This window comes from Lipophrys pholis (assembly GCF_963383615.2).
Source record: "Lipophrys pholis genome assembly, chromosome: 1".
NCBI lineage: Eukaryota > Metazoa > Chordata > Actinopteri > Blenniiformes > Blenniidae > Lipophrys > Lipophrys pholis.
Genome location: NC_137635.1, coordinates 19066224 through 19089842, shown reverse-complemented (window position 1 = coordinate 19089842; position 23619 = coordinate 19066224). Strand labels below are relative to the sequence as shown.

The 23619-nt window shown below is 41.9% G+C and overlaps 1 protein-coding gene across 1 annotated transcript in view; it reads left to right on the top strand.

The window, feature by feature from the left end:
* Window positions 1-23619, top strand: part of shisa9a (shisa family member 9a) — a gene marked incomplete at both ends in the record, with an annotated part of 49748 nt that overhangs the window by 13986 nt on the left and 12143 nt on the right. The window contains one exon of the mRNA XM_080483580.1: window positions 23360-23557. Within this exon, the coding sequence (XP_080339706.1) occupies window positions 23360-23557 (198 nt within the window). The remainder of the gene's footprint in view (window positions 1-23359; window positions 23558-23619) is intronic.

Sequence of the window (23619 nt, the reverse complement as noted above, 5' to 3'; positions counted from 1 at the left end):
GAGACAGTCATCCAGAGGGAGAGGTACCTTTAGATGTCACTGTCAACCTCACCAGCAGGCAGCAATTGAATCAGTCCCCCCACAGGAATCTTGGGAAATGGAAGTAGAGAAGTTCTGAAAGTGCCTTTTTACCCCTCTTATTCTGATATATAGAGGCAGGCGCAGGGTAGTCGAACACGGCGAGTCTGAAAAATAGAGAGACTGACAGAAAGTGAAGCAACGCAAGATGAAAAAAAGAATAGATTGTGACCAAGGAAGAAGAATGGAGCTGACAGAGGGGCGGCTGAGACTGTTTGACATGTGAGGAAATCTATATCGGAGGCTATTGATCTTCCGAGCCTCTTATGGTATGAAAGTGGAAAGACACGGCACAGATAAGAGTCAGACAAAAGCTCCCTGTTGCGTTTCCCCTTCAAGAACACAATGACAACATTCTTCTGTTGTGGTAATGTGGCTTTTGTGCTTTTGGCATTCATTTAGTCCTGAATTGGCCAAAAGCCCCCCTGTGTACACAGTCCCCATTTGCTGTCGATTTGGTTACATGTCAAATGTGAACAAACAGTATTGACGTGCATGTGGCGGCTGCTGCATAGAGTAAAGGGTTGAGATAAGAGGCAGAGGTTTCTTGTTTTAACTGTGGATAGTGGGTATTGAGAAGATAACAGGCGAAGCGATAGAGAAAACTGGTATTTAGAGTGTGCAGACCAGGGTTGTCAACCATAAGGCCCATGGGACACAACTGGCACGCAAGAGGTTCCAATCTGGTCCGAAAACATTGATTTCTTAACAAAGTTCTTCAGAGTAAGGAACACAACACAACACTGAGACCTGAGCTGAGCTATCTGTGGTGCTGCCATGAAAACTATCTACCTTCAAAGCCATGTTGTCAGGGGGAGTGCACAATGCCATCGCTACAGGAAAAAGTTGTTTTTTTATTTAAAAATTTCTTTGCACCAAAAGGTATCATTAAAATTGGCTTTATGTTGAGATTGTAGTGATTTTCTGTCGTAGTTGTTTGGTTTCCCGAAATTTTAAGCATTTTCATCAGGTGTACACTACACCACAACAACAAAAAACTTCAAAGTTTTAATCTAAACGTTATTATGGCACTATTTTACTGGTCCGGCCCACGCAAGATAAAAGCGGATCGTCTGTGGCCCCTGAACTAAAATGAATTTTACAACCTCGATGTAGACTGTCTGATGTGGTCACATTCATACAGAAATTCCTTTGATTATTTATTGTCTGATCGTAGTTAGACTATTTTTAAAAACTGCTAATTAAACTAACGTTAGCTCCACAAGTAGTTTACAAATGCAGTCCCTAGTAGATAGACTTTATTGTTTCCAGCAGACTTGCTTTAATATGAGAATCTTAGAGAATCTTAAGTGCAGACAAGATTACTCTTACATGTACTAAACAATTGACGTTGAAAGCTGAAAGAGCGTCGTGTTTTAGTAATATGTTCCAACCAGCATCACTAGATCCTTTTACTTTTAGAGACTCTGCTTGTCTCAAATTTATCATTACCTTAGTCAACTCACCAACTGAGCAATAGAAGTTAAAAGCACGTCTCTCAGAAGCGGAAACAGCCTTTACAGCAGCGTGTTTTTCATGGTCTGTTTCCCCCTTTTTTGTCATGGAAACACTGGATAGTGGGTCAAACAGTTGACAGATATCAGAAACATTTCATTGTGATGTGATATTCATCTGCAAACACCGTTAATAAACTGTGTATTTCTCCATCACCTTCTTAAACATTATGTATGCAGAATCTAAAATTTCTTACATTGAAAAAAAGCTTTACTTTCTACAATATAAAGAGGCACAAGTTTGTGTTTGGAAAATGTAGGGCTACTTAAGGCCGTTTAAGATTTAAATTTAAGATTGCACAAATCTCTTATATTTGCCCCAATCAGGATTTCCTACTTCTGGGAATAAGTTTGTTTACTTACATTTATGTCTGATTAAACGGTTGTCTCAGTTGGGAATATCTTTAACTCAAGAAAGACTACAACCGCATCTGAACTGTGTAGCTGCAGTGGTAGATGATATGTGGAGAAACTGAAAAGTCTGATGGTCATACCAGGTCAGATACACTCGATCAAGACACTTGTATTCACCTAATATGCATGTTTTTGAACTGTGGGGGGAAAAACACGGGATCCCAGAGACTTCTAAAACTACAAAGTCTCAGGAGAATATGGGCTGGGAGTCAGGATACTCTGGAGCCAAACATTGTCGTTATTGTCCATCAACTCACGCATGTCCAGAAGAATTATTTACTATGGCCATGATGCATTAGTCTTTGTGATATTTGCATATCATTCTTTATTTGCGCAGTGTTTTAAAAGTTACATTTTCCTCGGTTTCCACTGAGACGCAGTGGGAGTATTTTCTAAAAGTTCCACCTTGGGAGCCTTTTTTCCAAAAATTGTGTTTGCAGTCGCTCCGAGCACCATTGTCATGTAAATTGACTCTCAAAATTCAGTTTTCTGTTTTCATGGTTGTGTAAACAGGACCTAAATGAGTCGGTTACAACAAGATGAAACGCAATATGATGCCGAAATGACAAGCAGAAAGGCCGACAGACAGGTGTTTAAAATGTTTGCACTTGGATGTAAGATCTCTCAGTTAGGCCTACCAATACTACAAAACACTTAAAGATGCATCAGCACACTCTGACTTGTATGGATGCTTTTAACCTTTCAAAATCCCACAGCAATAAAAAATTAATAAAAGCTTGTGGAGCCAGTTTTGCAAAGCCACAGACCTTCAATGTTTAATTATTAGGCCTATGCACTGAAAGGACTCCGTCTCTTGTGTATGAAGCGCTATTAAAGTTAAATAGTAAATTGCTCAGATGGGATATTATAGTAATGAGCTGCAAATAGAAACCTAATTGCATCTTGACTTGTAACATCAATAATGTGCCGTCAAAATCTGCCTATGAACAGTACCAAGTTGTAAACCACATGCTTCATTGGATTAATTGAACTAAACTTTTTAGATGGACACCAAATGTGAGTGACCCCTAAACATTGTTGATGCTGGTATTAGTAATCATATTACCATCTTTGTGATATTGCAGTTTGCATGTACTCCCATAGTGTGAATGGGTTTTCTTCAAATACAGCATGAGGTAATTGGTGAGTTTAAAGGTGTAAGTGTCTGTGACTGCTGGTCTCTCTGTGTTTGCTCTGTGATGAATTGACGACCTGTACAATGTGTGCTCTTTCCCTATTCCCACGGTCAGCTGGGATCGGCTCCAACAGAACAGAACACACAAGTTAGATAAAGTGGTATACATTATCATTGGATCTAAGTAAGCTATAATGATCAACCAAAAGAGTAACAGGGATGACAGTTGCAGCTCAACGTATGAAGATACATTCACCTGAATTCCATGAACCAAAGTAAAAACCTGAAATGACCCAAAAATAATAATAATTTAAAGAAAAACAACAATACAGAAATTTTTGTTTGTCACCAATTTTGAATAATATCATATGTAATGAAAATGTCTGTTTTCACTAAACCAAACAATTTCTACCAAAAAGGACTGCATTCTCAACAGAAAGTAAATTTTATTGAAACCTTGTGGTGCAAATTACAGTGAAATATTCAGAAAACCCTCCTATAACTGTTGCATAATGCATGTTTTTGCAAACTCCCGGACAGCATGGCTTTGACGCTAGTTTCCTTCCAACAAGGTAGAAAGCTCAGTGTTGTGTTGTGTCTGCTCCTTTTAAGAAATCTTTTTTTTTTTCTTTTTTTTGTTTGTTTTCTTTGGAATTTCTAAAATTTGCTTGGCGGTTTGGCGGCCGGACTGGAGCCTCTTGCAGGCCACTTTCGGCCCACAGGCCTTATGTTTGACACCCCTGGGATAATTGAACAACTTGATTGGCTCTTGTTACCAAGGACATATGGAGCGATAAGGCAAACCTCTTACTTGGCTATGTAGGTTATTTTAAACAAAATCGGACATTGTAGTGAGTCCACTTCACTTCCATTATCATGTTAGAAAAAAACAGTTGCCAGAAGCTAGGTTTAGGTCTAATCACTGTTTCGTTGGAAACTATTAATGTGTTTCTAATGACTGTTAATTACACTTAAGACACTGTCTCTTATGTTACATACGTGCCTTTTACACTGCATCGGTAACGAGTTTCTCGCCTCTCTAAAATGTCTACAACGTAATTCTTACAGCCTTCGGCAGTCACCATCAATAGTACATTTGGACTCTGGTAGGTTCAATTGGACCTAATACAATTACTAAAACAACAGCTATTCACAAGGACTCATTACATCTAATTCAGTAGTTATTGTGAAAAGGGTGAAAAGAAAGAGATAAAGATGGTACAATAAAACCCCAGAAGCTCTTCGATTGTCAAAATACACTGTAGCAGTGAGCTCAGCAAAGCTGGCAAGTGATAATCTGTGTTTATGTCTTGTGTGCATTACTTGGTATAAGGCAATACCTTTAATGGCATCATTGCCAGCAGTAGTGCAGTTTGCAGCTCTTGTACAGTGAGAAGGTCATCATCATCATCATCATCTTCATTGCACATCTGTAACTTGCACGATTTGCATCGATATGAAGAAACCCAATAACCTAACAGACGCAGCAGCCCTGGTGTGAAGGTTTCCATACCAAGTCTTTGACTTTGATTAAACTTGCAATATGTTTTTAAAATTTCATTAAACACCGTTGGTTTGAATATCAATGTACACAGCTTGTACAACACCATGATCAAAACTATCTTACTGATGCAGCAATAGCATAAACAATTTATTAGCTACTGATTGCCAGCTGATGTATCAGGTTTCCTGACCCTGATATCATCTGCCCATCTGCACTCCACGGAATTCCTTCACTGCTCCATGTAGAAGCATCGCCATCGCTGCAACCTTTGTTTTTATCACAGTGCTTATTTATTTTTCCTGGGCTGATTTGCTAACAGCAGGCACGGGGCACCCAGGTTGGTGAAGGTAATGAGTAGGGGAGAGAGAACGGAAGGAGGAAGCACGAGAGAAGGCGGGGAGAGACAGACTGATGCTCGCTAAACCATGTTTTCATAAAGGATAATTTTTCCTCCCCAGAAGGCAGTGATTGGCATTAATTACCTAACAGGTGCTAACAGCGATGAATCTCATAATTAACCAGTTTAGATTTAGTTCATTTGGGAAGACATGAGTATGAAGCATTGGGTGGGGATGCGTGTGCTTGTTGCAAGTACTGCTGGAGCTTGTGGAAGTCTGTTGCTTTGCAGGATTTGTTAAAATCTTAGACTTTTAGGGATGCACCGATATCATTTTTTTGTAAGAACTACCTTTCCCTCTTTTTGATAATTTGGCAGAACATCATTTACTGTCTGCTTTATGTTTGTCATTCTTATTAATAGTGAAGAAGCTCCATACCGCTGACATGGCTTGTCCTCTCTGGTCTACCTGCTCCTGACCTTGCTGACAGATGATGTAATGTAATACCCACCAGGTTGTCTTGCTCGCCTGTTTCTTTTTCTTTTGAATAGTTTAAAATCGGTAAGGAACATGCATTTGTGGGATGAGCAACAGATCTAAGTGTGACTGTGGTGCCCTTAAAAGAAATTGCCAACTATTCTCTCCCACTTGACAAACAATGTATTCTGTCGAGCTTTGCTCTTGCATAAACGGCCTGCCAGCAGTCTCATCCTCAACCAAATTGATCAGTTGTGGGATCAGCTTGGGCGTGATGTTTGTGCCAGAGTGAACAACACGACCACGTTGGCTAGCTTGTGACTAATGCTGGTTGAAGCAAAGGATGCCATCCCACGGACATGCGTGAGCAGGCTGGTAACCACAATGAGGAGGAGGCAGTGGCGGACCTGGTTGGTTTTCCACCCTGGGCGAACTCATCAGGTCGGAAAACAAATGACAAATGTGGCATCCTAAAGGTCGGACGAGAGCGATGGTAGACTGACTGCATCTTGCACTTTCTAACATGTTGAATGATTCACTTACATTGAAAAATCCAGATCTTCCGTAACTTGTTGAGATGTGCAACCTATCCCAGTATTGAGAGCTCACTGCATATGCAGCGTGTTTATCCTCTCAGTGTTTCTTGCTCAGGGCTCTGGGCTAGTTTCATAAGGGCTGCTGGCATAAGGGCCCAGGAGAGTGGGTAAGGAGGGTAATGGGGGAGGGTGGCCCATATGGGGATTTCCTTATGACCCACTTCTAACCCTCACACTGTTGCACAGAAGACAGGGACGGTTTCGTCTGTTCTGTTTTTTCCTGCTCTGCACTACTCACCAGGCAGATGGAGGTGCCTTTGCCTGCTTGCACTGGTTTTCTTACTGTACTGTGTTGCCAAGACACAGACTGGTGCAGAAGAGCCGACAGCAACACTGCTGCTCTGCAAGGCCGTCGCCTCTCTCTTTCTCTCGAGCCGCCTAAATACTATCATATAACATTCAGTTATATTAGAGATTCATGCATGAAACAGAGGCACATGAGAGGCACAAAAGGTATCCACATGGAAGAAAAATCACCTTCTAACTGTTGCGGAAATGAAACCCTGCAAGTGCAAATACCGATGTGAAAACGTGCGCCGGTTTGTGAGAGCAGACATGCAATAACATGTGCACTACTACAATGGTTGCATTGCAATATATTGACATTTGTGTTGTTCGCTTCTTGCAGCGATGCTGCAACTCTTGCAGCCCTCCTTCTTGCAAAGAAACAGAGTCACATTCATAGAAAATACAATGAGACACACACTGTACACTTTGCACCATGCCAGTGCTTGTGTGCTTTTGCTTACGAATGGAGTGAGGCTGCCGGTCTTTCTTCTGTAACCTACTTTTTCTTTCCCCTCTCCTTTTTCACTTGCATCCCTAACTCTCTCGGGGAGTATCGGATGTCTTGCTCAAGTCGATCCCTGCAGCGCAGTGGGCCATCAATATGCGCTGTGCTTAGTTTATATTGCTAATAATAGATTGTCACCTAAGCATCTTTTGTGGATGAATAGACAGGTCCTGAGGTGGAGTGTGGGACTCACTTGCAGGATAATCTGTCCCTCTTAGCATTAGGATCCCTCGGGAGCACTTCGAGGTTCCTGAAATAATATTTCATTTCTACCAAATCTTTCACTGGCTGGAGGAAAGCAAGAGAGAGGTATCAGATAGCCCTTCGGATATGTGCATTTGGAGCATTTAATGATGCAGTGAGAGTGTGCTGACCTGTTCTCTCTCTCGGTGTGAGCAAAAACAATATTACAGGCAGATAAATACTCTGGAAGCTTTTGACAACAGATTGACTACGGGAGAAAGGGGATTGAGGGGGAAAAACAAGCAATGAAAAGAGAAAGAAGATAAACAGGTACACAAATAAACAGGGACATGGATGAGCGTGTGTTGCCTACCATGTGCTGATATCAGACAGGCATATGGCAGCGACGCTGAAGCAAAGAGAGAGGGAGAGGACACATCCCTCTAAATACCAAGCCTCTCAATCTGCCTCTGCTGTAGCCTCCCTCCTCTCACAAAAAATTGTGCAATGTCTACAATTATGCAAATACGGGTCCAACAGCCCTTTCCTGCATGCCAGCAAACGCATGGTCCGAAACATATTGCAGTTTTGGTGAAGTTAAAACCTCCTGTAGCAGGACTCCCAGCCAGCCAACAGACGGCAATGCTAGTGTTTTATCTGAAGGAAGAAGGAGAATGAAGGAGAAGGAGCATGAGAAGGAGCATGAGACAGATTATGTCCCTCACAGATGGAGCAACAAGCAGGATACGAGGCGATCGCATGCCTCGCCTCGACTCCCTTCATCATTGATGCCTTTGGGCTTATTTGGGGGAGGTTGACAATACTACACCAAAGAAATAATAATAAGGGGGGAAAGGATTACGGTTTGGCTGTTGCTGTTGGGAAACTGCTAAATGTCATAAACTCATGAGTCCTACCAGCAAAATAAATTACAACTGTAGATATCGAGCTGCTGTGCTTTCAGGCAATTCTGGGAAGCGTGTAACAAGGGGTTATTTGTTCTGAACCTCCCTAGACATACACCTCGAAACCCTTCCTTTGTTCACCAAACAAAAAAAGCCTGTTAATTGCAGCCTGGGATTGATTAGATTGTTCTGATGTCGCGTAAACTGCACCCAGCTTAAGTCGCTATCGCTCGCATTTGGAGCTGCTTTTCGCCTGCGTTCAGCACTTATTGCCAGGCATTTCTCATCCTGCTGCTGCAGACTGGTTGGCTGGCTGACTGTCTGTGCAGGGATGAATGAGAAGAAAGCTTCCTACTGACCTGCCTTGTCTTCGCAGGCCAAGAAAAGCCCCTCACAGCTGTGCTCCAACGCTTAAACCTGCCAGGGATTCAGCCCGAGGGCCAGGTGCAGCAGACTAAAGCTTTTAAATATAAAGCCTCTCTTCAACAAAGTCAGCCGAGCAGACTGTAGGTCAGAGACATCAAGGGGAATAAATTCAAAGAGTTTAATTAAATGCTATCGGCTATCAGAATCGTGCCTTCAGTTATTCCAAACGATTAAAAATCGAGGTGATGATTGTCTCAGGTTGGCCCCACCCAAAGTTGGTAATTTTGTAAATGAGTGTGTTGAAAAAAAAAACAAACAAACCCAGCCATCTTCTCAGAGAAAAGGTTGAGCTGTTCAGGCCGTTCTCACAAAGCAAACAAGATTACCTTGGTGGTATTAAAAGGGTTAATCTTTTCAAACACTGGCATGCCCCAAGCAAATCCTCACACCTTTTATAGAGGAAACTAAACTCCAGAAAATCTTTGAAATGCCCTTTTAACGGGCATCTAGATAGTATCCTTAATTATGTATTTGCAGGGGAACCCATGGTGGCTATTAAACCTGCAGTAGGACGAATACGTGTTTTCAAAATGCAGAGAGGGTCATCTTCAGATGGTGATACACACAAGGAAGAAGTCAAACTGTCCAGAGCACCAGAACACCAAGATCAGTTACCTTTTTAACTATCAATCCATTCATCTTCTATGCTGCTTTATCCAATTAAGGATCACTTTGGGCTGGAGCCGATCCTCACTAACAATGAAGGCAGGTAACGTCCTGGACACGTTTCTAGTCCATTGCAAACTGAGTGAGGCAGGGACTCTCTCACACACACTCACAATCATACCTACAGGCCAGTTAGAGTCGCCTTCACCACAATTTTTTCTAGACTGTGGAAGGAAAACTGGCAAAGTATGTATAGATAACTCACGCGTGCACAAGGACAACATGCAACTGGCACACGGTCCCCAAACCGGACCTCAAATCAAGACCCTTTAAATAGTACAATGTGAAAGAATAACCAGCATTTGCCTTGCACTCCCTGTTTTGTAATTTGTATACACACAATGTTTTTAATTAAAAATGCAAAACTTTTCTGACAATGCCGGTCGGAGCCACTGAAAAGGCTCCAAAGATGGAACTTTTTGAAAATGTTCGGACTTCGTCTCCCAGCACAAATCAACAGCATTCACTCGTGGCCCAAAGTGAAAATTACATCATTTTCAGTATTTCCTGTAAACGGACATCGTTTCAAAACTGTTGCCGTATAAACGCGAAACCTTTCTCAAACAAAAAACTATGCATCTTCACTTGAAATGTTGATGTGTAAATGGTGCCTAAGGTGGCCTTGAAACTTTCATAAGCAAAAGCAAACGCCTTTCACTCAGCTATTTGCTGTTTTGGTCACGCTGATTTGTCTCACAATTTCAAGGTGCATGATGCAATGTTCATAGCTTTATACACCAAAACACTAATAAAATGCTAATTGAGCTCTGTAAAACCTGCACAGCAGACTTTCAGCTCAAGCTGAAGCATAGGCAATACAATACTAATGCAGACTCCTGATATTATCACAAAAATACATTTAGTTTGTAATTACATTCCTTAAATGTATGCACGTGTGTGGGTCTACTCTAGTTATAATAAGAACTACAAATACCTGACAGGTTCTCGCAAGGCAAGTTCAGCAGCGTCCTGTCTGTCTGTCTGTCACTGGTGGTATCTGGGTCGACACTGCTGACATGTTGTCAGAGGTGTCAGCCCCCCCACGGTGACACACATCATTATCATCACCATCTTCCATTGCCTCCCTCCCAATCTGTCTTACTCTGTCTGTCTGGCTTTGTCTCTAACAGCATGTTGCCCTCAGTTGATAGAGCGGCAGTCAAACTGCTGACTCATAACACTGGATGATGGAGGGGAAATAGTTGGGCCCAGTAAGTCGCGGTGCCACTGCGTTGGCAGCTAATCAGAAGTTCACAAAGACTGAAATGAACTTTGAACATGTAAACCCTAAAATCAGGTCATGACATTTTTTGTTTCGATGCATTTTTTCCGTAAGAGAAACATAAGAGCGTTGATAAAAACAAGTTGCCCAGATGTGATTGTGGATGCTCCGTTTCCTTGAATGGTGCTCCATCATCATGATGAATAAGGCTTTCTCTGTGTCAATCATGTGCTGTAGTGGAGCAGGTATTTATTTCTCTGTTTTTAGAGCAAGCTTGTCTCTCTCTCTCTTTCTTTCTCTGAGGCACAGTGACTGATCAGCACTGTCACAGGAAGGAACACCCAGTCAGTAGCCACTAGAAATGGCCGCCCCAAGGCTCTTATCGGATGGACTTTTCTTCACAAAAAAGAATTGTATCAAATAAAAATAATTCAGACGGTTTTAATTTCATTGTACTTTTCCATCTAAGTGAGTCCGGTTACTAATGGACTTTGGCCATTTTTACACGACAACGTTTTCAAGTGAAATCGTAAAACCTTCGTTACATTTTGGGGGTCCGTTTACACGACATTGGTACTCGGAGCCACTAAACAAGCAACTTTTTTGAAAATGTTATAAGCAATCCAGCATTGTCATCTGTCCATACGACGGTCCGTGTTCTCACCATTGTTAAAGTCTCTAGAGTTTTGTTCTCTGGGCCTGTTGTTTCATTACAAAACAAACTACAGCATTCACTTGTGGCTCAACATGAACAATGCATTGTTTTCAGTGTTTCTGCAGTTTACGTGTAAACACAAATCTTTTTTTTTTCCAGCCAAAAATGCAACAACAGTGCGTTTCCACTTGAAACGTTGTCGTGTAAACGGGGCCTGAGTTCAGAGATGCATCACACTACCTTTTCTCGTAAGCTTCACGCCAGTATGGCCACATAATTGGAGCCTATAAATGAATAAAATAAAACTTCACTTAATGTTGATGGAAGATTCTGTAATAGATCCGATGGCCCTCTTTGTGCCCCTTCACAAGCTGTGGCCTATGACGCTGCTAATGTATTAATTAACACTCATAAGATGGTTGCTCTCGGCGTAGGACTAATGTGTTTGATCATTGTTGATATGAAAATGCACTTAATAAATGGCATTCTTCTGCTTTCCTTTCAAAACAACTTCTTAACACATTTTGCTTTCCACCAGAGGTTCTCCCACACATCTGTCAGCACTCAGCGGCGCACAGGACTTTGTGGTTTTAAGGATCTGATAAACAGGTCTTTATACGTATGTGGAGGTGTTATTTTGAATTTAGTTTGCTCCAGTGCCCTTTCACGTTTGAGTTGTTTCCATCCACTCGTGCAATGCAGATGCCACAGGGTAGATTCATTTACCTGTTTTAGTAGAGTGTGAAGTCAGTTGCAATGACACATTATAATGCTGTTACAAATGACTACCTCCATCTGCTTTATGGCTTAAAAGTTGGATGGAGATAAAACTCTGATGAAGTCATACCTGTATGCCGCAGTTAACCACAACAATAGAACCACAAAGAAGAAAGAAATAGATAAGTTAAATGCAAATGTCTTTGAATCGATCTTTTTTATTCTTTTTCCATTACAGAAAAAACAGTGTTTTTTCACTTGTAACTTGTTGTCATGTAATCACGACATTCCTCTGCTCTGATGCCCGAACAAGAACTGCCACCTTGGAGACACTATCACAATGACTTTGAGATAAATTGACCGTTGCATCCAATGTATCAACTTGAAGTACTGACCTTCTAATAGAAATATGACTCTGCTTAATAGAATTTAATTAAGGTTATTCTTTATACATGCTGGTGCTTTTAATGTTGTGAATGATTGGTAGACCATTTCTGAAGTAGAATATAAAAAAAAAAAAAAGAATCAACTCATGGGACGCAGATGGTCATTAACAGCAGGTATTTCTTTTCTTTTAGGTTTTTCCTTTGGACTCAGTGTTGGATAAGCCCCCTTGCAGAGCAGATAACCTTTATAACACAGCTCCCGTGGACTGAGATATTGCTATTGTGGCTATCAAATTGATATCTCACTATGGATTCAGTGACTACCTTTAACAATGTCCTGTGGGACATTAGTCAATACATTGTCTTATGACAAAACAATGCCAGAGGGAGACAGCTGTTGATTTCTGCTGCAAATGTTCCACAAGCAACAAGAAAAGAACAATAGAAATCGATAGCACTTCAGAATGAGGAAGGTATGACAGAAAGCTCTAATCATAAAAAGGTACAGCGAAAGTCATTGTGCTTTCAAAAGGCTCAGGGAGGAACAATTAAGCATAGATAAGCCATTCTCTCTGCTATCATCTCCCCCCCGCCATTTCCCAGGACAGACTTTTCAATAATACTGTGTCTCTACATCACACTCCTATCTGTTTAATGGTCAGGCCTTGCGGGGAATTCTGAGACATGTGATCAGGTTTGGCACAAAGATGACTCTACACATTACTCAGTGGCACATTTGTGCACATCTCCTGAGCTTTTCACAACACTGACTCCCGTAGCTCCACTCCTCTATCGCTTTCTAAATGGGTGAGTGCTGATGCGTTAATGAGTGAAGACAAAGCTCGAAGCATATGGTGATGATAATGAGATGAACAATGTTTGGAAAACAGGGCCATATATAAGGCTGAGCATGTGACACATTGCTTTGGAGCAGACAGACAGTGTTGTGCATTTAAATCCATGCTGGAGGCTTAAGGCTACGCTACATGAGATATGTTATTCACGCCCAAGTCCTCCAGGCTGCGTTTTGTGGGCAAATAAATGACTGATGGTGCCAGTGACATGACTACGATATGATAGTATCCTTTTATCGTTTGGTACCATCAGTAACAATGGGATGTGTTTATGCTAATTTTCCAGCACTTAATCCCACTGGGTCGCTTAACGATATGAATCTAGGACTGCTAAAGTAACATTTCATTTATGCAACCATGCATGTTTAAAAGGTCCACATTTCAACATGACAATATTCAGTACGACAGTGCATTAAGGGGTTCTGGTTACAGTCAGTATTAATGTGCTTAACTTTAAGGCTGTTTCAACAGTACTTCTCGTTGGCATTGCAACTATTTAAACTGTACTTTTAACTCATCCACTCTCCAATATATGCAGCCATCTTTGTAAAACATGCAAATCAAACCAAACGATCCCTTAAACCAATAACAATTTTAAATGTAGAATATAATCGTATATAAAATAAAGAAATTTGAAATTTGAAATAAGTAAATAAGTTGAAAAAACTCACTACAATCACAATGTCAAGACTTAAATTGTTCCACAGATTTATGTGTACTCAGTTCAGGTGAGTTACCATAGCAAAAATACATTTTTGTGTGGAACCTCATGAATGCAAATGAGTGTCCTCAACTTGTTAACCCATTCAAGGTACAGTAACTTATTAACAGAATGCTGAGGTGATTGGTAGATATAAATCTTGAATAGAAATGTCCACATTTCAATCGCTTGTGAATTTCTTCTAGTTGAATACTAAATACTCTATTACCTCTATAAGAAATTCTTTACTTTTTATCCAACAGATTAATTTTTAAAAATTATTATTACTCTTGGCTAAGTTTTCCGATGGCTGGTCACACATTTTCAACAGGTTCAAGCTAACGTTAGTTTTAACTGAAATAGGGATTTTCATTCCCTAGTTTGATCTTTAGTCCAACGATTCACCCCACAGTACAAGTTGCGACTTTTTTCATTGAGGCCACTCTGTGACTTCTGAAGCACCTCTAAAGCTGTACACTGTTTGTTTGACTCCCATAAAGCTGGAAGTCTTTCAAAGTCTGAACGTTGCTGTCAAATGGTTTCTCTCCGTGAGGTCTTTTGCCCTCGCGCTCCTGACCTGTCTCCCACTGCTAACAGTGCCAGCAGGCAGCAAGACCCACGAAGCCTCGGACATCTGCTCGTCCTGCACAGTCCGTACTGCTTCCACTCCAACAATCGTTCCTCTTTGTGGATCACAAACAGCTGATGAGCTTTCTCACAATCACACAGGAATGAACCTCTCCCAACAGGTCACCAAAGACGTCACTCACTTGTGCTCGTTCACCTTTTTGGCCCGCTACACAAAGGGGATTTCACAGCTTCGGCTGTGGGCAAAATTCCCCCCGAGCTCAGCGGGCCTATCACAAGGCCCCCTACTCAGTCTGTGATCCTCGCTGTACTCCACGCTGCAAGGCAGAGATACAGGCCGGAGGGATGAGGTCGAAACAGATGCAGCTTCTCATCTGCTGTAAACAGACCGAGTGGGAAGTGTGTGTGTGTGTGTGTGTGTGTGTGGGGGGGGGGGGGGGGGGGGGGGGGGGGGGGGGGGGGGGCAAATAAAGAAGGAGCTCTCAACTACAACCTCACACATAACCTGCTTATCGTCTCAGTGTGACAAAATATGGATATGCTGAGAGACATAGTGGACCCCACACACTTCCACTCGAGAAGGAGCGTGTGTGTGTGTGTGTGCGTGCGTGCGTGCGTGCGTGCGTGCGTGCGTGTGTGTGTGTGTGCCATCAAACGAGAAACTGATTTCTCACAAGTGATAAACTAACTTGTCAGAAATGTTTCCATTGTTAGGAAGTGTGTCACTTTATTTCCCTGTGACTCCCCTGAGCTAATATCAGAGAGATGTTTAGCATCGGCCCCGATTTCACAAAATAATACAGGCAAGCAGCCTTTGGACAACTGCACACGTCTCAGCTTTCATCGTGAGCCTCTGTTTACACCGGTTCCTGTTGTTGGTGCAGACTTTTGTGACAACATTTATTCAGCGTCAAAGTGCTTTACCCTGCAGTGACTCATAAAATTGTCTTTTTAACCAAACTGGAGCAAGTCTTTCAATAAAACATGCATGCTTTTTTTAAAATTTATTTATTAATTTTTTTTATGACAAGACAAAGCTGCTAAAATGTGACCTAGAACGAGCTGAGACAAGGCAAAAGCCGAAACCTGAACCATCAGCTGCAAGCATGGAAACAGACAGACCGACGGAGCAGCAGGCAGCATAACATAGGGTTGCATAACAATGACTTTTTCAGTACAGTACAGCAGGCCTGCCTGTTGATATGTGGGCGCGGGTGACTGCGGGACAATGCGAACTCGCCGTGTGCTGCAGAGCAAATACTACACGAGAGAATACTGTTGCCATGACAAGAGAGAGAGAGGAAGAGAGAGATGAGTAATGACAGAGAAAGCGGTGCTGCAGCCGAAGAAAAGAAGAGGGTTTATCCACTTGCAGAGTGAGGAGAAAGAGGGAATAATAGATGAGTCAGCTGCTTACAATTTTCAGCGCCGAATCAAACACGCGGTGAAATTACACTGTACAGCCAGTAGCAATGGAGCCAGGCCAAGCATGAGGCACTCCTACATACATGTGCTCTGGCTCTGCTTGTGAAATCTCCGTCTGTCTTTATGTTTTCATCCTCTGCATATTCCCTTTGCACACACATACACACACGCGTCTATACAGCACACATCAAGGGGCCTCGGATGAAAGCATTGTCTACTCTATTTCCAACCGCTTCTGTGTGCAGCGGAACAGAATATATTTTTGTCTGGGACATGAGAAAAGCACAGATACCACCTCTGCCCCTGGAGGATTGCCTCACGGCTCCATGCTGGATGTCTCGCTACTTCCCGAGAGAGAGTGAGAGAGAGAGAGAGAGAGAGGCTTTGAAATCACCCTGCGTTTTTGGTCCTGTGCGTCTCTGCAGCTCTATGCCGTGCACGCTCACGCTGCTCATCGCTGACTGCACTGTCTGTTACCTAGCGGTCATAAGCTCATCATCCACATGCTGTCTCATCAGCGCAGTCACACTTACTGTAATCCTGACATCCCCGCGCCTTTGCCCTGCAGTTTAAACTCATGTAAATGTCTTTTTCATCTTTAATGCTGAAATTAGGACTTGAACGGTGGCATGCCTTTTAACGCAACCACTGCTTCCTCTAATTCCATCAGCAGACCATGGCGATCTCTTCAGAAAAAAATAGACTTGTTTTTTGTCCGTTTTAAAAAAAGTCATTTTTGTGAGACAAAGGAAGGAAATGAATAATCACATCAGCCAGTAATGAGCACAGCCAGGCAGTCCTGTTGTCAAACTCACAAGCGTCAGAGGAAAATACTGACAGCTGACCTTTTGAACAACTGTCTGTGAGATCCGTTACAGCGTTATAAACAACGTACCTGGCAGGGCTTGATGAGGTCAGCAGTACTGACTGGAAGAACTGTATTGTAGTATTATTGGACTGGAAGGATAATAATATATTAGATTAAATAATAGGTCATTTCTTCAGTCAGACCAAACTTGTTCACGTTTAAATTCATTTGCATAGCAGCAATTTCACCATACAGCCTGTTCCGTTTGTTACATCGAGTATGAAATAATATATAATCATCAAAATACGATTGCTTTGTTAGAGCACCTTATTTTAGGTCTAGCACAGCGTAGACCCCTTTAGGAGGGGCTCTGACTGCTTCGCAGAGTGTTGGCAGGAGCACAGCACAAATCAAAGACTTCTGAGCTGCTCAAACTAAAGATTTCCAAATGGAGATCAGCATTGGTGTAAGCAATGGAAGCATTTGGCTTCTGGAGCTCTCGCTGCGCTCTCAGAAGGCTAAAAATGACACAATAAGCCTACTGTGTGCACAAAGCACTCCTGCGGAAGTTATGAAAGCTCTGTTGCATAATGTTTATACAGTCAAAGTGTATAATACTTCATCAGCGACCACCATGCATTAATCGCTCTTTAATCAAATTTGGGTCGTGTACCTGCAAAGAATTTGAGCTGACATGAGCTGACTGGCATCATATTAATTGTGATGATAATTGCCGCCAAAAGCAAGTTTAATGATTGTGGAAGGAAGCTGTAGTATTACCTTGGAAAAACAAAACAAAAAAAACCCTCATGCAGGCAGGAAGAACATGCAGGCATCACACGGTAGGTCACTTACCTTAACTCACACCGTGGTTCTGGCCGTGCTTCCTTACTTTTAACACACAAATGAGCAACGTAGAACTAATATCTAACCAGGGGCTTCATTTATATTAACATATATATAGAAATGTGCAAAAAAAAAAAAAAAAAAAGGGTTCTATAAAACTAAGCCTGATGTTAAATTCAGGGAGAATGAGTTTATTCAGAGTGAAAAGTCTTTCTTCTAACAGAGGATTGGACTGGATTGTACGTTTACAACAGCTGTGGTCAGCTGTGGGGCATTCTCCTCAGCTGATGTCAAGATGTGACAGGTTCCAGGGTTAAATGGTTAACAAAGACAACTGATTAAATAGTAATCTTTGTACAGTTATAGCCAAACTATAACAATTAAACACACTGCAGAGCAAAGCGGCATCGATATGAACACTGTATAATGTCTTGTGTTAATTTATAGTATCACCAGAAATTATTTGATTGGGTTTTGTGCAGTAAATGGTGCAATAAAAAGGCTGACTCTGCTGGTCCGAGTGTCTCTGGAGATTACGTTGTTGGTGTTGTACAAACTCTTGATATTTTGGTAGAACATAATTTACACTCTGCCTTACATTTCTTATTCTCATTAATATTGAAGAATCTCCAAACCACTGACATCGCTCGTCCTCTATTGTCTACCTACTGCTGACAAAATATTCACCATCAGGGATCTTTCATGAGTACAGGTCCATGCAGTATCAGACCTGGTACCCGATATTGGCATTGGTAATTGCTACACACACATTTCTTTTAAGTTACAGCTGCAAAAGTCCTTATTACCTGTCAGACACATTATTTAAAGCTGTGATCAATAAGCAGATGAGATGAAACTTGACCATACAGTATCGTATTTTTCAGTGTAACTGAATGAATTTGATAAACTTCTGTTTACCTTCTGTACTGTATATGCTCCCACTTTGATTACTGTGCAGACTTTATTCCATGTTGTCTATATAGTACATCAGCTGTGAACGTCTCAAATTACTGAGAGAATCAAACTTGTTTTTTTAGCACAAATGAATATTTTGCCTCGTGAGAATTACATTTCTCTCTGCAAGAGTTTGTTTATAAGCCACAACCCGATTTCATTCTGTGAGTAAACGCTTGTTCAAAGATCCGGTCAAGAATATAGTTTTTTGAAGGATTTAGGCTCTTTGTTTGACCCGGAACCTAAATTTATACACTGTGTTTCTCCTCATTTTCAATTCTGTGTTTTGCTGCTTGTTCCCATCGTGAGGAAATGTTTCAGCCGCAGGAAGAAAGGTCAGCCGTAGCCCGAGGCAGAGGGCTGCAGTGACCTCAGAGAATCAGTTTGTTATGGTTCAGGCAGTGACCACACCGCTGGGCCTTCATCACGGTGCTGGACGCCCTGGTGACAGCTGCCAGTCATCCTGTCGAACGGGTTTGAGGTGGGATGATGTCTCACAGTCGCCTTGTTTGTTTTCACTCTTCTTGACTGAGCTCATGATGTAGCAGATTAAGATGGATCTCCTGAGGTGGAGCTTCGATCACAGTAAAGCTGACGATGTGAATAATTTGATCTGAGTCGGCATGGGGGCTCAAATTTCTATTACCATTACCACTCTTGTATCCATACTGAGATGTAATGAGAGTCTTTTGATATATTTGTGAGACACTTGAATGACAATTGCTTTTGTAAGCAAACAGTGCAGAATCTATGTATATCCCAAAGATGACTCCTATCCTACAAAATGTGTCCAGTAATATCTGTTCATCACCTCTCTTGGACCTTCTTTCATGACTATATACTCAAGCACTTCAGAAATATATCTTGAATCTGGTTGTTTCAAACATTGAATTCATTTACAGGTGCATTTGGAGTTTTAGAAATTAATGTGAAACCCTACAAGTCACAAAAACAAGATGAGGCTCATTCATATTCATTGCTTAGTTGCATCAGCATACCTCTAAAGTGAATGGTTTTAAGACTGCGACAACTAGAGAAGTACACACGTTTGTCAAGATAATGGCAGAAATAGAGGATGCCTATATAGAAGAGTAACAAACAGCACAACACATGACTGAGTTGTAACTTAGGCACGTTGTCAAGTGACAACGGAAAACTTTTGTTGTGCTTTGGGGGCTTGTTTACACAACAAATGAGCTCGGAGCCACTGAAAACACAACTTGTTGAAAATGGCTCCCAAGGTGGAACTTTTCGACGATAATTTGACTCTGTCTCTATGGAAACGGGGGGGAAACAAGACTTTTTGATAACGCCGCTACTAAGCATGCGCACCACTGTCTAGAACTCATTATGGAACAAGATTCATCCTCTGTCTTTTTTTTCTTCTGTCTGAGGGTGCATGAATATCTCCACTTCCTGAAACGAGAAGCAAATTCAACAAAGAATCCCTGCAAACAGTTCTTTTGGATTGAAGACTTGTCAAACATTTACTTAGGCCGTGTAAATCCTTATACAAACTTAACTTTGATTGTCTCCTTTAGCTTCAACATCCCGTACCTTTGCGATTTCCTCCCGAAGACAAGACACTCAAGAATATCCTGCATGTAAACATGGTAGATATAACCAGTGAGAAGGTAAAGCATCTTGATTGAAGGCTGGATTGACATAGTTAATCAAATACGATGGGAGACAGACTCGGTGGACTGAATCAAAGAAAAATCAAATAACAAGAAGTCCTGTTTCTGTTTTACGAATAAAAAGTCTTTCCAAAAGAAAAGTCTTAGTTTTAATTGGAACTCAGTTTTTTTCTATATATGTAGGCCAGCCTGGTGAGGACTATGTTCTTTTTATTATGGAATGATTTAGTGTCTGACTCACAACAATCACACTAGTTGATTTAAGATCTGTGTCAGTGCTTCAGATTAAGCTGGTATATTCATGCTGACAAAGCAATAATGAGTTCTGATGTGTGTGTGCACAGGACATCCTTATAAAAGCATTGTTTATCAAGACATTTAATATAAAAATTCTATGTTATACTTTTGTCAACATTTAGAGATGCATTTCACTTAAAAAAAAAAAGGGAATCAATATGTTTTACACAAGTATCTATAGATCTACTTAACTCAAATAAATACTTTTAAAATTGCAATGACTATCCTGCTTTATATTGACTGTACGTGTGGGTATAATTTCACTTTTCATCTTATCAGGCTCTCCAGCAGGTTGTTGTCTATTACCAACGTAAAGCACTTGTTGCCTGGATGTAAGACAATTTTCTCTTTCACAGATATCATTTTCTTTATGTAACAATGTATTCTGCATTTCTACGCCGCCGTATTCATGACTGCTTATGGATTCACTGTGAAGCAGGTCATGGCAGAGTGCTTTGGAAAGGAGGCACACCTGAGCTTTGATAGGATATTGAATTTCACAAATGTGCTCCTCAACCAGACCAAAGCCATTACGAAATGAGAAGATAGGTGACCTCATGCCAGCTACTTTGGCCTGCTATGAAAAAAATAAAGCCGCGGAACAGCTTTTATCGTGACTGGAGTGAACGCAGTTTTTATTCTTATTTTTCACAAATTCTTTCAAATTCATGAGGGAGAAATTGCTTCGACATCCTGATAACTCAAAGCCTTCAGCTCTTTTTCTTCCTCATCCATTCCACCCATGACACTCCTCTTCCTCTCTGTCTCTCTGCGATGCCCGGCCCTCTCACATACTGTCTTTCTGCTCACCAGCATTCATGAAGCCCTCAGCGAGCCAGTGTTACCAAACCAACTCAGTCAAACACATTGACATTAACCATTTTATGCATCGTGGAGATACTTCCTCCTAGTTTCTGCTCCACTTTCCTGTTTGAACCCCTTCTTCATCAGGGTGTTTTTTTTTCTTTCTTCCAAACACCACAGGACATTTCGTCACATCAGGGAGTCTTCATTTCCACGTCTCCCTCTCTCTCTTTCTCCCATGTTCTTTTGGATTGCCTCCACTCTTTCTCCACCTTGTCAGTCAGACGCTGTGTGTTTCTGGTCCGAGTCGGAGCCAGAGCTAAGTGTTTGATTAGTAACAAAGCAACTTGCTCCGGCTTGACGTCGGAGCGCTGCAGGTTTAAGGCCTTTGTGTGCACATCGGAGCCCAACAATACGCGTCTGGCTGAGATGAAACAGGGAGAAAAAGGTGGAGGTAATCGATATCGTCGGCTTGTTGCCGCCCAACTTCCCCATTTCTGTTTGTGGTGGAGCAACAAAAGGTCATCTGAATGGCAGCTTTAAGAAAAAGCGGGATGGGAATGAAGGAACACCTTGGGACTCTCTGAGACTGCCCATCTTCTTATCTGTCTTACCATCTTGTATTTTCCACCTCATGATTTCTGCCATTTATGCTTCAGCCAACCGCATTTAAACCTTTTCTCTCTCTCTCCCTCTACTATCTGTGTAAATCCTCGTCACTCTCCAAGTTCCACTAATTCCCCGTTTTTTTTTCCCCTTTAGTTTCGCCCTCCGTTTTTGAAACTTTTTTCATCTTTTTTGAATTACCAAGTGGCAGTAGCGAGGCTTTTAGCAGAATGTATTCACTTAGCAGGGATACCTTTGCCTTCAGTAACAGGAATTTGCAATTATCTGTCGGGCTCAGCGCAGCGAGAGAACAATTCCCACGTTATAGTTTAACATTCGGCTGCGCTTGAAAGCCAGACTGTGCAGCCCGGCTACAGCAGTTCCCCATTGCTCGGCCCTCTGCACAGCTTTTGAAATGGAATTGTCACTTTTTTAATTAGAGGAAGATGTTACACTTTGCCAGTTTTGCAACCATGATACTGTAATTAATATAGCATGTATAGCGCTTCTTGAACCAGGTGGAAAAGAGCTGTAGTACATCCTGTGACTGAGCAGTATATGATAATTGAAGAAAAGGTGCTTTACAGGTTTTGAAAATCTGAAGCATAGGGGTCCATTTACACAACAACGGTGCTTGGACCTTTTTGAAAATGTCTTCCAAGGGCGTGGTTCCGTCGGGGGGGCTGAGGTGGGGTAGGGTGGGCATTGTTTTTGTCTTAATGCACAAATTAAAGCCCAGCTACTTCAAATTGTGCACTCTTCAGACTTGAAAAAAAAAGATTGTGCCTAACCTCAGATTAGAAGTATTTCATGTCGTTGGCCTTGCACTTCATGTTACAAATATTGCAGCGAGCGTTATCTGCATCGCATTTTGAAAGGTGGAGCCGTACTTTTCACTACTTTTCTTCTACTATCAGCCATGCTTGCTCCGTTGACTGCTGCAGCTACTGACATCATCCACTCTGTGCACAATGCTCTGTTCAAGTCCGGCTGGGAAAATCCCCTCCTCTTCCACTCCCTCACTGTCACAAGGATGCGTTTAGGTACCGTTTCATTTTGCGGGAATCGGTACTCGAGAGTACCAGCGGAATTTGGTCGGTACCTATAAAAGTACCCACCCCTAATGTCCACACCGAAATGCCCCAAAGCTCAGGATAAAACTGGAGATATTACTGCTGGGTGACAGAAATCATGCTCACCTACACAAAGTACAGTTCATTTTCAGTTGCTGAACAACTGTTAAAATGTCCCTTTTCATTGGAAAACAGTGTAATATCCTTCTCATTGTTACCTCATTGCAGACATTTTCAACAGTAGTGATGGCCAGCTCTCACTGGGGACTCTCACATTTCCCCACACACAGCAGCTGAAACCTGGATTTAGGATTGATGCACGGTGTCCTCCAGATGAGGAGGACGAGGTACTCGAGTCAAATGTGCATCAAAACGACAGCTCAGTAATTCAGTAAAATTGTATATTCACAGTGTACTCCAGCTTGAGTACCGACAAAAATATAGTAGCACATGTGATGAAATTACTCATAAAGTCTCGTGTAATAGACGCCAGGTGCAGCTTTCATACTGTGCATGTACATGCTGGACGCTGTCCAAATGTGTAACAGGCAGTTTAGTCATACAATGGGCAGCAGCTGGAGAGGATGGCATAAGTCTGTCAGCTGATGCTCAGGAGTCCTGAGAACTGCGAAGCATGTGGAACATTGACTAAAGCAGCAGTATTAAAGCTCTAAAAAAAAAAAAAAATGGGAGTGAGCTGTCAGGTACTTTGAATGTGACTGTGTAACCTTGTCCTGGTTGTGTCTCTTTGTCCACAGAGGGTGGTCAGATTAACAACAATGTGGGACCGGGCTCAAACATGGTTCAGCAGCACCCTTACCCTGCCCTCAGCCAGCTGGCTCACGTCTACGAACAGCAGCAACAGCAGCACCACCAACAGCAACAGCAACAGCAGCAGCAACAGCAGCAGCTCCAAAACAAGGATCTCAACAAGTACGCCTCCCTGAAGGCTGTAGGTGAGTGTTGCTCATGGTTTCTATGCATGACAGCCTCAAAGTAACTCTCCAGCACTGAGTGA